General features: G+C 43.4%; 1 protein-coding gene across 9 annotated transcripts in view; it reads left to right on the top strand.

Moving 5' to 3' along the window:
• The window catches only part of ACACA (acetyl-CoA carboxylase alpha), a 206,454-nt gene that overhangs the window by 75,349 nt on the left and 115,193 nt on the right, over positions 1–15,912 (top strand). For all 9 annotated transcript variants that reach the window (XM_043531245.1, XM_043531243.1, XM_043531244.1 and 6 more), the window contains 5 exons: positions 495–619; positions 5,697–5,810; positions 7,111–7,224; positions 8,195–8,284; positions 9,182–9,300. In XM_043531245.1, the coding sequence (XP_043387180.1) occupies positions 495–619; positions 5,697–5,810; positions 7,111–7,224; positions 8,195–8,284; positions 9,182–9,300 (562 nt within the window). The remainder of the gene's footprint in view (positions 1–494; positions 620–5,696; positions 5,811–7,110; positions 7,225–8,194; positions 8,285–9,181; positions 9,301–15,912) is intronic.

Below are 15,912 nucleotides of genomic sequence, written 5' to 3'. Positions count from 1 at the left end.
GACTCAGGCTCAGACCGTCTATCCCCGTGGGGTCCTAGTTCCAAGCCCTGGGTTAGTGTCATTTGTGTGTAGACAGAGGGAGAGTTAGACTTGAGCCTGAGTTCAAACCCTGGATTTACATTGCAGTATAGACATACCCACAGATTCATTTCCACATCAACTCACTATAGCAGATGATCTCACATGCCATCTGGTTATTTTCTGATTCTTCTCTGAGTGAAAAAGAGCCCCTTCCTAACAAGCCGTCACCACTCTCCCTGTGTAATTCACAAAGCATTGATTTGGCATTGGAGTTGATGAAAGCAAGTGACAGGACAGTATTTAAAACCATCTAAGATTTCTAAAGTTTCCAGTAAAAATGCTTCTGTCCCTCAGATTCACCAAGTTATGTTAAGAAAATAACCAAATGTGTCCAGCCAGATGCATCCAGCGCTACCCCTGTGTGCAGGCTGTACACAATGCTGTGGGTCCTCATGTTTCGTTTCTGACTGCAGGTCACTATGACAAGTGTGTCTTCGCCCTTCGGGAAGAGAACAAAAGTGACATGAATGCTGTATTGAACTACATCTTCTCTCATGCTCAAGTTACCAAGAAGAACCTCCTCGTAACGATGCTCATTGTAAGTTTTTGGCCCGCAGGACTTCTTTTTACCTTGTATGTGAACATTTAGTGCTGGTGAAAGATGCTGAGTTGACAGCCCTCAGCCTGGAGACTGTGGTCCTTTAACCACACACCTGGCAGGGACAGTGCAGTTCCCTACACTGCCCTTTGATGTTAGCTCAGTTTCCATGGAGCATCCAATTTTTAGTTTTTTCTGCTCAGGCTTCCAGTAAGGTTGCAACAAGGGCCTGTTGTGACAGTGATTTATTTTGTCTACTTGGGACGGAAAATAAAATAATTCTTTTCACGTAGATCATTGGAGAGCCACTAGGTGTTGCCTTTTAGTCACTAGTGACTGCACTATGTATTTGTTCAGCTTTGTTTTGCTTCTTGGATTTCCAGGAGCTCTCCAGGGTCCTAACTCCGTGCCAGCCTGCGATTCTCAGACCAGAGCTGCAAGCTGCCATGTATACAAAAAGCAGATCAGTTTTTTAGGGTAAAGGGGCCCTAGCCGTTCAACTATGGACTTTCCTATTATCCATCAGGGCTAATTTGGTCCTAGCAGTGACCTGACATATTGCCCTGTCCAAGTGGATAACCGTTGGGGGTTTCACCAACTCTTCAGTTATGAACCACTGTGTATGTAGTTTCATGTCTCTGCTCCCATAGGCTCAGTAGCAGCTCCTCTCTGTTAGTCTCTATGGTTGTGAGATCAGAGAGCCCCCTGTTGGACTTCAGTGCTGCTTTCTGACCGGCTGCAACCCTTGATGCTGCAAGATGCATTTTTCCCTAGGGCTGAATTAGCCTCTTAGCAAAAAGGTGGCCCCTTCAAATAGGCGTTAGGCATCAAAGCATGGCCATGAGGTATTTTACGCTTCAGTTTAACTTGTATGCAAATGTCTAAGGAGACTGTAGGACTGCGTGTTCTTTGTACACCATAGAGCCACCCCATCTTGGAACTCACCGCCTCCGAATTTTACACTGTAGATGGCAACTTGGGAGATTCCTGAGAATGATCCGGTCTAGAGAACCGTCTGCTTGACGGTAGCAGGGAGACACTTCCCACCTGCATGGTTGCCTGTCTAGCTTGTTAACTACTGGAAGAATTTCAGTTTTCAGGGATGCCAGTTCCTCCTCAGTATTCAGAAAGGCAAATTAGCCAACCCACCGAAAAGGGGGGGGAGCAGGGGTGGGTTTATAACTGTTGTAGGCTGATTTCTGAGCCCCCCGTGAGTTCCAGGCTCCCACGAATGGGAGAAACTCCACTGTGTTTATCCCGCTATCAAAAGAAGGTGAAAACCCTCAGTGTCCCATTTTATTCTGTGATATAAATTGAAAAAACAAACAAAACCTTAAGAAAATTTCCAGTAATGAGTAATGCTCTGCAAAGCGGAACTGTAAAGAGGGGGGAGTTAGAGAACCTTGTGATTTTAAGCGTAAACCCGAGCTGAAGTCTTGCTTTCTAAAAAGCTAATTACAAGGTTGTCTTTTCTATTTTGCTAAAGACATCGTGTTTTTCTGCCTCTAAAAATAGATGCAAAGCACCCAAATAAAAAACCCCCCAACCCTCCTAAGAGGAGCAGAAGAGTAATGATTGCCCCAGACTGTGGCTGGGTTTCTTAAATTCTCATTTGTAAGATAAAAAGGCCCTGGCATTCCTTTATTTATTTATTTATTTTTTTTCCCGGTGTGATTGTAAGTAACGCTTGCCTTAAGAATCTCATTATTTGAACACGGAGCCATATTTCCTCTGAGAATTCTGGAGTAGCTTTGAGCTGGGGCTGTTCATTTCTCAAGTAATCATGCTGGTGTGATGGAGAGAGAAAATGGCAGCTGTTTGCAGCTCAGGCCTTCAATTTTCTTCAGAGTCCAGTCACTCAAGTGTGTAATTACACAGGGGTGCCGGGGAGGTGTTAGGCCTTGTCAGAGAACTGGTTTGAGGCTTTGCTGGCTCCTTTCACCAATCAGCAGAGGCAGACGCCAATGGGAACACCAGCTAGCTGCTTTTATTTTTGTTATTGTCATACTGATTGTTTCTTGCTAGGATGGGACTGAAACTTTTTGTTTCGTAGTTTTTCCCCTGTGCAAGCTGAGTCTTAAAGGCCAAGAGTCCTGTTTATGTCTTCACTTTGATGGAAAAATCTCTCTGAGAGGGTGGAGGGGCCTCACTGAGAGATGGGAAAACTCAAATAATCTGTTTTTCTCAACTCCTTCTATTCTTTTTCTTTTCCCTCCCTCCCCCAACCCTCCTTTCTCACCTCTTCCTATAGTCACCTTAAGGAGATGCTGGCAGCCTAGTTGCTTGGAACTGTTAAAACACAGCCCTAGAAAATATATTTTAGGGAACAATCCTGCACTTGGCAGAGAGCGATTGGATGAGCTAGTAGGTCATATAAAATCTGTTTGCACAGTTACCGTTACCATAGTATCCAAGGGCCTTGCTAGTGAATGTATCCTCACATGGATCGTGGGGAATACGGAAATATAAAGTGGGGAACTGAGGCCTAGTGAGATTAAGTGACTTGCCAAAGGTCACAGGAATGTCTGTGTCAGAGCTGGAAATTTGAACTGTGCTTTTTATTTATTTATCTATTTATTTATTTATTTATTTTTTTGCAGTCCAGTGCCTTAACCACAAGACCATCCTTCCTTCTCATCTGTAATTTTGTATTATTCTTCCAGGCCGTAGGGACCTCTTGGTACATATGTTGGTGAAAGTAATGGCATTTTAAAGGTTGCTGAGCTCTTTATCTGGGGTGGTTAAGTTTGTCCTCCACAGGCAACAGTCATGTCAGGACACACTGATGCTAATGTTGCTGTTCTTGATGTAGAGGCCCAAGGAGGATCCAAGGTCTATCCCTACTGCTGCCATGAAGCTCCAGAAGCATAGCATATGACAACTCTTAAGTCTTGTCAGCAGCCAGCTTTTGTACAAGTAGATACGGCAGAGTACTACAGAACTATATACTTTTTTAAACACTGTGTGAACAATTCTTAAACCATTCTCTGTCTGCAGACACAAATGTAACTTGAAGGGGTTCACAGGCATCTCTACAGTGTTCATTGTTAAGCCCTGTTAGTCAGAGACAATAGTCTACAAGCTGGTAGCTTAGTTAACGGAAAATGATTTGACTTTGAACTGTTCCATTGTTGTAGGTTCCTAGAAATGGCATAAAGCTGGAGCAGGAGACGTAGAGTGTTAAAGAAGGGGATCAAGAACAATTTTAAAACTCGCTAGGCTTAGAGGTGGGAGTTGGTATAAACTATTTTTAGCAAAAAGAAAAGGAGTACTTGTGGCACCTTAGACTAACTAATTTATTTTTAGCAAGTCTCTGAGGTTTATATTGTTGGTTTATTTTTATTTCATTCCTGCCAGCAGGCTTATCAAATAATCTAACCTGCGATGTAGATATTTTCTCTTTCCTTTTGTATTTCTTGACTCTTAAAAGGGCCCTCTGGTCTGCAAGTGCTTAAGGCACCATCTGCTGCTTGCTGTCCCAAATCCCTATTTCATCTCTCATTTGCCTCCTATGATTCATTTGATATGTCAATAGTATAGGAGGGTTGTACAAAAGAAACACATTAGAGGCGTCCGCAGGTTACAAACTTTGGGTCCTTGTCGTGCAAATCACTGTGAGTAGTTGAAAGCTGTGCGATTGCTCCTGAGGCTAAGAACTACCTCTGGACGCATTTACAGAATTGCACTGCCTATACGTAGCGAGAAAACACATTTCTGTCCTTCTATGGCCATTTTTTTTCAGTTCTTTCAGAATTTTGAAACTGCAACACACTTCACTACTCGTGCTGGTTAGTTTCCTTGTTGCTATTCACTCAGTTTGGACAGTGGAAATGAACTAGTCAATTTCACTTTTGCTTGTAATCGGTTTTGCTTAGCAGGATGTTGCAGCATTTGGGGAATGTTAAGCAAACTGTTCTCATTGGAATTTTAAGTTACCATGAAATAATTTTTACTAGTCGTGCATTCCGTGAGGACACTTTTTTATTTTCCTACCCTATCTTTTGGGTCTAGAATTAGCTTAGCAGTTTCTTCTCAAGGATTCTGTTTGGAAAACACACGCTTTTCTAAATGGTTATGCTGACATTCTCTAGTTGTTACGGCTGGTGGTCCGTTTTTTTGGTGTGTATGTGAACATATGTAATGACACTGGTGTAACGTGGCCTTTATGGACAAGTAAAATGGCCTGGTCTCTGTCCCAAGAGTTCACAGTATGTGGTCCCAATTGTTCATTGGGGATAGAGGGGCACAAAGAGCTCATTGCAAGATCAGGGCCTACATCAGACCTAGGGGGAGAAAACAAGAGAATGAAGGGGCCAGGAAAGAGGTGGAAAGAAACTTATTTATGGGAAACCATCAGGTCATTCATTTTGTTACAGTTTTGTGATTTTCTTCAGGTTGTATTGTTTTTGATTTTAATACAGTTAGCACTGGGGAAGAAGCATAATATCACTAGAGTGGTGATTCGTGCTGGAGAAGGGGGTTGACAGAAATGAGCTTTGAGGAGAGGGGAGTCAATTGTTGCATTGGAAGAGAAGAAGCTGTTCTAGCCCTAGAGGGCAGTGTGACCAAAGGCACAAGTGGTGCTGCAAGATATGTACAGGGTGTTTTCTGCAGAGGGTCCCAAGCTGCTAAACTCTTTCCTTCTGATCATTTTCCAGAGCCAAGTTTGCTAATCTTCATTGCACATTGCAAGGAGTTTCATTCTGGTCAAATGTTTCTTGAACTCTGGATTGTTGCTGGGGGAGACTTTTGATCCAGAGCTGAGGCTGGGTGTTGGGAGATGTTTGTGCTGTATTTTGTTGGCAGTTTAATTCCCTACTTTGCCATGAGCTTGGATGCCCCAACCAACCTTGCATATGAACAATCAAATGAGTGATTCTGCCTATCTTCTCCTTCCCCTCTCCCATTTCCTCTCCATCTCATGTACTTTCCTTCCGCATGTAACATTATGAAAGCATTGGGGAATGTTCACAGCTTCAACAATGTATCTAAGAACGTTGCTTTATTTCTAGGTTACTTGGGAGGTCGTCTTCATTTTCAACACTTCCAATGTCTTTTTTTTTTTTTTTTTTTAAAGGATCAGCTGTGTGGCCGAGACCCCACCTTGACAGACGAATTAATTAATATTCTAACTGAGCTGACCCAGCTCAGCAAGACCACCAATGCAAAAGTGGCCCTGCGAGCGCGTCAGGTAAATGCAGCACCTTCTGTGCTGATCATTGCTAAAAGGGGACCTTGTCAAGCTTGGCAGGATCAAAATTGGATTTGCTTTGTATTTTAATCATCTGTTTTGCAAAGTCTAGGACTTTTGATGGGTTAGTGGTTTTTTTGTTTTTTTTTATCCCTAAGCAAATTAAAAAAACCAAAACACTCCAATACTCATGAACAACCCTACAATAACAAGCCAATGTATGCTGTTTAGGATGTATAACCAGGGTGTGCAGTCTGGGATTCCTCACTAACCCTACGATAGCAAACCAGAGGATATGCCTAGAACGGAGATTGAAATATGGATAGCTCTTTCCAGTTCCCAAAGGGATATTGTAAATAATGATTTAAAATAATGGGGAAAATCTTGATAGTGTCCTTTCCAAGATTCCAATTTAATGATCATTTGAATCTCCTATGTAAACCTGGATATTTTGCTGAGCTCCCTAGCTAGTGGTTAGTCTGTAGTTATTAGGGAGTGGGAGGGTATAATTGTCGCACAATAATGCTAATCCTGGAACTCTGGTTAGCTTCTCTCACCCTGCAGTCCCCATTTCCAGTCTAAAAGTCTTCAGCAGGGAAGCTGACAGTTCGGGGATCTCTCCTTTTATTTCAGTGCATGAGCGTTGAAAATGAATGGGGGTGTTTTGAAGCCGTTCAGTGACCTTATGTTTTCTCCAGATCTGTATCCATGTCCTTGAACCATTCAGTGTTATTGAACCTCTCAGCGGCATGCTGGGGGATGATGTTGCAGTCCTTGGGTGTATCTTTATGCTGCTCTGTTGTGTTTTGTTTTCCCTTGCGAGCTGCTGCCCCTTCCTATCATCATCTCTGTGTTGGATGATTAGTACTTGGCATGGGTGGCTCGTGTTCGGTTTGCTCTGGAACTGTGAAAGGCTGGCTCCAGTGCAGGCCTCCCCATGGCTGCTACCTGCCAGCTCTGCTTTCCAGTTAACAGCCAGCTGGGCAATCCCCAGGACTAGCTGCTTTGCTGTGCTAAATCACATGCACTGATGAAACTTGATTGAAGCTGTTCCCTTTCTCTCTGGGGAATACCCAGTAATACAATTCACAGAGATACACAAATGAGACTAAATTTTGCAGCATCACTCTTGAGCTACAGAGCCTAGAGTTCACACATGCAGCTAATGTTCTCTTCTGGTAGGGAGTATGGTGGCTACTGGTGGGATAGACTTGCAGCTCTTGGAGTGCATCCTTCTAATAACGGACCAGCATAACAGTTCTCTCTGGCACTCACCCTTTGCATCCTCCTGTCTTACCAGGTTCTCATTGCTTCCCATTTGCCGTCATACGAGCTGCGTCACAACCAGGTGGAGTCCATCTTCCTGTCAGCCATTGACATGTACGGACACCAGTTCTGCATTGAGAACTTACAGGTACCTACAGGATTCATTTTCCTGGTTCCTCACTTTCCTCTCACTAAGCTCAATGGTACCAGTTTTGCACAAAACCTTGCCTTAAAAAAATGCATGGCTCCAAGTCTGCGTGGAAGATCTCATCTTGAGGAGACCACTGCCAGGGTACGTCAGGTGTAGGCCTCTCACAACTCTAGCAATGTCCCTGTTTAATACTAAGTGCTGGAAAGAGTGTGCTTTCCTAGTACTAGCTTGTGCAGATTTGGGGTGCTTGTTAATCTTTTCCAAAACACGTTTTCACTCCTAATGTAATAACTCCTTAAGCAATTGATTAATTTCACAGAAAAATATCACCCTGTACTTCTCTGCAGCCCACTGTGAAAGGGAATATATTGAGCATTAGGCATAGAGCAGTGCCCTGAATTGCCCTTTCTGCAGGGGCTGTGGGTGAATTATGAAAGCAAGTATATGTTTGTAAATTCCCAGACCCATAGACTGAAGACGAAAAAGTCTCAGCCAGTAGCAGGGCTGTCCTCTAGTTGTAGTGCTATTTTAGTCCTGCAGCCAAATACTCATCTGAGATGTTGGCACAGGCCCCTGTCCTTTTTGCCTTGTAACTGTGAAAGGGTTAATTGCTGTGTTGTACAGACTGTGACTCAAGGCAATTAGGGAACTGCAAGGTGGCTTCTCCTGCAGCAGGTTGGCTTAGAATTTAGACTGTAAACTCTTTAAGGCACAGGGATTGTGATTTTGTTATATGCCTGTAAAGTGCCTAGCACAAAGGGGCCCTGATACCTGATTGAGACCTCTAAGTGCTGCCACAATGAAAAGCATGAAAGAAAAGCTGTAGAAAGTAGCACTTGTCAGAAAACAGAAAAATGTGTGTGCAAAAAAAAATTTCCATCAGAATTTTGCTTCGATGGAAACTTTTGGCTCTGCTCTAATAGCAAGACATTCTCTTGTAAAACCTTCTGTGTGTGATCTCTTTCAGAAACTCATTCTGTCCGAAACATCCATCTTTGATGTGCTACCAAATTTTTTCTACCATAGTAACCAGGTGGTGCGAATGGCAGCTCTGGAGGTATGTTTCTGCCCACTTGAAAACAAACTTTCTCTCTCTTCCTTTGTTTTCCCCCAATCTGTCTGTCTGAGATGTTGTCTTGAGGTCCCTCTGTGACCATCTCTAGTATAGGGTCAGTTGAGAGTGAAGGATCCCTCTGACACTCTGGAAATAACAGGCACTGTGTTATAACCTTGATGCCCTAACCATCATTCCTTTGCTCAGTAAAACTAACTGGTAGGTGAACTTTGAGCTTAGCATGGAGAGAGAGAAATATTTCTACATTTTGAGGAAGTTTAGATCCAAACTTGGTGTCTGCCATTTAACCTTTATAATGGGCTGGACCAAAATCTCAGATCCAACCTGTCTCCTTTGTTTAAAGACAAATTGCCTCCTTGCAGGGGCAGAGGTTGAAGCTAGTGCCTTATAAAATGGTCTGCACTCTGAGTGATGTATAGCACTCAGAAAATCCTGTGTGGTGTTTGTATCACAGTGAGTTTTCTGAACTGCTGGCTTTCACCTAACTGTAGCCTCCTCTCCTGCATTTGGGGGAGCTTATTCTCTCTTTCATAACATATTGCTTATTTCAATCCTCATGCTTCAGAGCAGAAACTAATCACCAGTTGAGGTCAGGAAGAAATCCCCAGCCCCAGAATAATATTGCAAATTTATGTACATTGTATGTGTTTTGGCCTTCCTCTGAAGGCTATAGCATATAGGCCACTCTGAGACAGGATCGTTTCTCTTTTCTAGCAGTTTCCAGGTAATAGTATTTTGATCTTCTGTTTCTTGAGTTTAAAAAAAAAAATCCAGAAGCTATTCATTTTGGGGGCATTTGTTTTTTTTTGTGACTCCTCCATTGTATCACTTCTATCTCCCCAGCCCAGTGGAACTGACTAAGACTTTCTTTTTTACCAGGTGTACGTTCGAAGGGCGTACATTGCCTATGAGTTGAACAGTGTCCAGCATCGCCAGCTGAAGGACAACACTTGTGTCGTGGAATTCCAGTTCATGCTACCCACCTCTCATCCAAACAGGTCAGGCCTGAATTCAGGTACCTTTGGAGTCAGGGTTTATGAAGGGTTGTGTCACATATCATCAGGGGAAAACCTGGAACAGAATTCAGTGAGCAAGAGTGGAGAGAGTTGTATCAGTTAGTCCTAAGCAAGATGGACAAGTTAATCAAGATGAACCTCAGTATTGCCCCGTTTTCGAATGCCTCAGTTATCTACCACTCACTCCCGTCATCTAAAACAAGGGTCACATCTGCCAACGTCTACTCGTTACATTGAAAAGTACCTCGATTATCTGATCTTCCTCAGCACCCTGCAGGATTCTCAGATTATCAAGGTGGTTCTTTGCTTGCACTAGGGATCCCTAACTAGAGACCTGGGGAGAACATTTTGAAACCAGTTTACGCTGAATTATTTCACCCAAAGAAGTTGAGAGAGCACTAGAGCCAAAGGTTGCGATGAGTCTTTTTGGCCACTGGATGGCACTGTTGATCCGTACTAGGTTGGCAGAATGGGACCAGCCCCCTCAGAAGAGTGCAGTTTTCCTTCTTTGTCTCCAAATGTCTTTTCCCTTATTTTTTTTCTTTTTTCTTTTTGATGGGGTTGGACAGTGGGGACAGTCTCAATTCACTGAGAATCCATCGGTACGTTTTATGAAGTGATTTTCAGAATCTGGTTTGCTCTGAAATGAATGAGTGTCCTCAACAAGCAGCGCAAAGCACTCATGATACAAATGGGCCATGCATTTGGTCTCATCTGTTTCCTTCATCTCTGGAATATTTGTAAATAATTGCATGCTATTTTTGGAGCTGTTTTATAATACTCTGTCCCACTGTTCTGTCTCGATTTTCTTCCTGCTGTTTGCTAGTGCTCATAGTTACTTCTGTTTGTAGCTTGGGGGTTGTTTGGCCTGTCTGTGCTGACCACTGTCCTAGTACTGTGTGCCAACTCAATTAGACAAGATCAGCTGGAGAATGAGAACTCCCACCTACCCAGAGGAGAGCTGCTTTGTTCAGAAATCTCCTCTCCCCGTCACACTGAGTCTCGGGTAGCTACATCCAGAAGCTTAGGTCTGTTTCCTGTCCTTCAACATCTCCTCACTAGGGACTGAATCAGAGCACCTTGCCATCCAAGCCCAGTCTGATACGGGGGCAAACTGACCGCGGGCATAAGCGGGTGCAATTCCATTGACTCCAATAGAGTTGCACCTACGTGTGTTAGCAATGAATTTGTCCCTCAGCGCTTAATGACACTATTTGCTGTGTACAGAGTTGTGCAATCATCAAAAGGCCAGGAGCACAAAGCGTACCAGATAACAGGAAATCAGGAGGCTGAAAAGACACTAAATAAGTTGGTTTAAACTAACCGAAGAGGCACCTTTAAGTGCTTTGAGCATCAGATTAGCAGATCTGGAGAGTCCAAGTTCTAAACCTGGCTTTGACAATGACTTGCTGAGAGGTTCTTAGGCACGTCATTTATCCACCTCCGTGTCCATGTTCCGTATGTGTCATATTTGTTTTTCATTTTGTAAGAAGGACCTGTTGTCAGTCCAAAGCTTTACACTGGAAAGGATAAACATGCAATATATCAGCCAATCTGTGTTATCTTAATCCAACAAAACACTTCTGCTGCCAAACCAAAGGCACTCTTCAAAATCGTCCCCGGTAATCAGGTGTTTGAAGCGTGGCTTGAAGCTCTGCAAATTTGGGTTCTGTGAAACCAAGGGGGGAAGCAAATTCCAAAGACAGGGTCCTCCACCAGGAGTTAGAACTGGCTCAGTGCTGCAGCAAACTTTCCATGAACGCTTGATCAAATGTTTACGTGAATTTTCTCCAGCTGTGCTTGTGTCCCTTTTGTGTCTGCTTCCTATGAACCTCCAAGGGGTTGTATTTCACTGGGACAAATATTCATGCAAAGAATATTTCAAAGAATAATGTGGGGTATTTGTAAAATGGATTTTAAATTCTCACACATGAGTATTCACCCCTGTAGTGCTTGTGCCCTCATCCCGTCAGAAAAGAAACTATACCACGTCACTTCCCCATCTGACTAATCATAGCTTAGTAAGCCAGCTCCGATTTTGTATATTTGCTACGGAATGCTAGCTGTGAACTGCTCACAACCACGCCTAAAAAAAAATTTTTTTTTTTTTTTTTTAAATCTGATCTGCTCATAATTATCTTGTGAGCAGAAGAGAATGCTAGTGATTTGGGAATTATTTGCTTTGATTTCCTGAGAACCCCCTGTAGGCTGACATACAGCTCTGTCCTATTTAGAATCTGTGCTGATGATCATTGCCAGGATAAAGCACACAGAGAAACTTTTTAATACCCCGACCATAACGGGCTTTATAGATCAAAAAGAACACTTTCTATGCACCCGGTGGAAGCCAGACAAGAAGTACAACATAACCAGCCCATTGTATTCTGCACTAAATGAAGTTGATGAAAGGTCCCAAGTAGAGAGTACATTGCAGTAATCTGACCTGGAAGAGGCTATATAGGGATAACTACCTTCCTCAGCAAGGTGTTGCAAGCAAATGCTTATGTGCAAAGCCCACTGGGTTTGGATGATTTCTGCTTCTTTGTGCCACCTGGGAGAGAAGGAGAACAGACTTAGGAAAGAAATTAATCCAATTCTTAGATCCTTTCTTTTCCTAGTATTTATTTAGATCATCCTCCTCAATGGAAATCTATTGCTCCTTGATGAGGAATGTACCTAAGAGTTCAATTTCCTGCATATTGGCAAGTGAGCTGAAAGGCCCTTTCTTAGATGTTCTGTTGGAGATGCACAGAACCATCACTTGTGTTTTCAAAGCTTAAGTCCCTATAGGAACATAAAAATGGCCATACTGGGTCAGACCAAAGGCCCATCCAGCCCAGCATCCTGTCCTCCGACAGCGGCCAATGCCAGGTGCCCCAGAGGGAATGAACAGAAGAGGTAACAATCAAGTGATCCATCCCGTCACCCATTTCCAGCCTCCGGCAAACAAAGGTTAGGGACACCATCTTTGTCCATCTTGGCTAATAACCATTGATAGACCTATCTTCCATTAACTTATCTCGTTCTTTTTTGAATCCTGTTATAGTCTTGGCCTTCAGAACATCCTCTGGCAAGGAGTTCCACAGGTTGACGGTGCGTTCTGTGAAAAAAATACTTCCTTTATTTGTTTTAAACATGTTGCCTATTAATTCATTTGGTAACCCCTGGTTCTTGTGTTATGAGGAGGAGTAAATAACACTTCCTTATTTACTTTCTTCACACCAGCCATTATTTTATAGACCTCAATCATTTCCCCCATTAGACGTCTCTTTTCCAAGCTGAAAAGTCCCAGTTTTATTAATCTCTCCTCATACGGCAGCCGTTCCATACCCCTAATCATTTTTGTTGCCCGTTTCTGAACCTTTTCCAATTCCAATATATCTTTTTTGAGATGGGGCGACCACATCTGCACGCAGTATTCAAGATGTGGATGTACCATGGATTTATATAGAGGCAATATGATATTTTCTGTCTTATTCTCAATCCCTTTCTTAATGATTCCCAATATTCTGTTCGCTTTTTTGACTGCGGCTGCACAGTGAGTGGATGTTTTCAGAGAACTATCCACAACGATTCCAAGATCTTTCTTGAGTGGTCACAGCTAGTTTAGACCCCATCCTTTTTTATGTATAGTTGGGATTATGTTTTCCAATGTGCATTACTTTGCATTTATCAACATTGAATTTCATCTGCCATTTTGTTACCCAGTCACCTAGTTTTGTGAGATCCTTTTGTAGCTCTTTGCAGTCTGCCTGGGGCTTAACTATCTTGAGTAGTTTTATATCATCTGCAAATTTTGCCACCTCACCGTTTATCCCTTTTTCCAGATCATTTATGAATCTGTTGAATAGGACTGGTCCCAGTGCAGACCCTTGGGGGACACCACTATTTACCTCTCTCCATTCTGAAAACTGGCCATTTATTCCTACCCTTGGTTTGCTATCTTTTAACCAGTTACCAATCCACGAGAGGACCTTCCCTCTTATCCCATAACAGCTTACTTTGCTTAAGAGCCTTTAGTGAGAGACCTTGTCAAAGGCTTTCTGAAAATCTAAGTACACGATATCCACTGGGTCCCCTATCCTTAAAGAAATATTGCCCCCCTCGGGTGGGCATGGGGAAGGGAATTTTGGCTCTGTCCCAAGTAGGAGCAATTTGTTCTCATAGTAATAATAACCCCCCTTGCCAAAAAAAGTCCAGCCTTCCCCATGTTCTCCGAAGCCAGGACATTGCCTCCAAAAGCTGCCTGCAATGGACATTCTGCTCCTCTAGTCATGCTCTTCCCTTCATGCAGTGTGACTAGGAAGGAGCTGGAGGGTTTATTTTCTCCCTGATATTTTGGGGATCCAAACTCTTTTTTATTTTTTCCCTCCTTTTATGGGCTAGTGACTTTCCCATCAGCTCCAAAATGGGGTCCATACACCCAGTGTAGGGTCAATACTTGCCCCTTCCCAGGGTTTGACTTGAACAAACAACAACGCAATGTCCAGTTTAGTCCTTCATTTCCTGCTTGGTGTCTCCCAGGATCCTCAGCTCAGTGCTACTCAGCCCACCCCCTAGAGCCTTTCTGCCTCAGGCCTAAGATCCCACAGTCAGGGGAGCCCACCTCTGAAGCCTGCTTGCTTGCTCTTTATTCCCTAAGGTCCTCCATTCCAGACATTTTATTCCTGGTAGGTGTCTCAAGACAAGCTGGCTTCAGCCTGTGTTCAGGTCAGGCCATTAACCCTTTCCTGCCCGGTTCCAGGGTAGGGTTTGTCCACCCCATCACACTCCCTTTTTGTGTGAAACTTGTGGATTACATGGAGACATTGCTCTCATTGCAGATGGTCAGCGGTGAGATAGCTGACGTGGAGGATTCACTTTAATGAGTGAGAGCAATAGACTTGCATTGCCTTTTTAATACGAGGCTCCCTATTTTCCATGCTTCTGCCTGGACGTTTTCAGTATGATATAGACACAATGCCAATTGTTGCCATTTAACTCCCCCACCCGAAGAAAACAAAGAAAAGCACCTGTAAGCACCTTCGTACACACTCAGAGCATAATTGTTCTGGTCACCTTACGTGATCACAGACAGATGCTTCCTTGTGGCAGTGTTCTTTGTTCCTCCAGATCCCTCTTCAGTGTTGTTCAGACACTGTTTTCATGGATCTCCGCTTTATGACATCATCTTCATCCCTCATCCTTGATTAGATGCTGCAAATAGTTTAATTTTCTCCTCTTGATCTTTACCAATAGACATGACAGTTGTGGTTCCAGTTTGTGCCATCATCTCTGATCATGGTAGCCTCAGAATGTGTTGGCACACCATGTTCCAAAAGACTGTCTCATCTTGTTGTCTTGTGGGGTAAGGGGGGAGCAATGTTCACAGCTGTACTTGGCAAGAAGCTAGCTTTCGGCACTTTATTCGGAGACCACGTAATTGGCATAGTACAGATGGCGGAATGCTGCCGTCAGGGAGGGTGCCTGTCAGGATTTCTGTGCAGATGAGGACTTGAACAGCTAGAGTGAAGCCCTGCGACCTTGCCACACTCCTTTTGTTGACGTCAATCCAGCCTGTTCTGCGTTTTTATTCTGAATGCTGCTTCCTAGTTGAGTCAGAGATGCCACAGTAACACGAATAAAAGCTCCTGAAAATGCTTATCTGTCAGAGACTCCCAGAGTTTTGTAGGACAAATGCAAGGCTTTGTGAATGTGATGAACCCACACACTGTTGTTGGTTTATTTTTTAAATTCCCATCATCTTTCTTGTCTCCAATGCCTGAACTTGTTTGTCACCACGACCGCTTCTGTAGTCCTCATTCCTTTCGGGGACGACCAGCAGCAGCATGCGGTAGCACTTTGCTTGCTTGAGAAAAGGGAAGTGAGTTCGGCAATTCCCAGGTTTCTGTAGGCCCTCTTTCTTGGGTAGGACTAGCCATCCTACTACTATTCCATTTAGCCTCAAGTTATCTAAGATGTTACCACTGCCATCCGCCTATCTTTTTCACATGCCCACCAGTTCCCATCCTAGAACTTTTTTCCTCTTGTAACCTTGTTAACTTCATGATTTATATCAGTTCATAATGCAGTGTTTCTTGCATGAAAATAATTAAATCTTCTATGTTGATGGTGGAAATAATATTTCCAAACAGTAGATATAAATAAATGTGAAGTTTATTGTTTAACATATATATTCCAGCAGCACCCAAAGGCCCCAGTCAGGATTGGGGTAACTTTTTGCTAGATGATGCATAAGCATAAATTCAGACAGCCACTGCCCTATGAAGCTTTACAAGCCACACACACAAGATGCACAACCTATAACGGACATATGACAAGTAAAATGTCAGAGTTGTTAGTTAAAATATATTTCCCCAAATTATCTCACCCCCGCCCCCAGCCAATCTGTTCTTCCACTACCGATCCAAACTGCCCTTTACCCAGCAACAGCTCCCGTTTCACTGGAGGATAATCAGGGAACTGCTGATGTCAGACGAGGTGATTCCCAAGATATTTTGTTCTCCGTACCCCCTCCCCACCCCCTCCTCCAGTCCTTCTCATTACAGCTGCCTTGGCAGTGGCTGAATGCAATGTCTCACCTCTTTATTTTGG

The sequence above is a fragment of the Chelonia mydas genome, chromosome 17 (assembly GCF_015237465.2).
Source record: "Chelonia mydas isolate rCheMyd1 chromosome 17, rCheMyd1.pri.v2, whole genome shotgun sequence".
In the NCBI taxonomy this organism is placed as follows: Eukaryota; Metazoa; Chordata; order Testudines; family Cheloniidae; genus Chelonia; species Chelonia mydas.
This window is presented reverse-complemented; position numbering and strand designations above follow the sequence as displayed.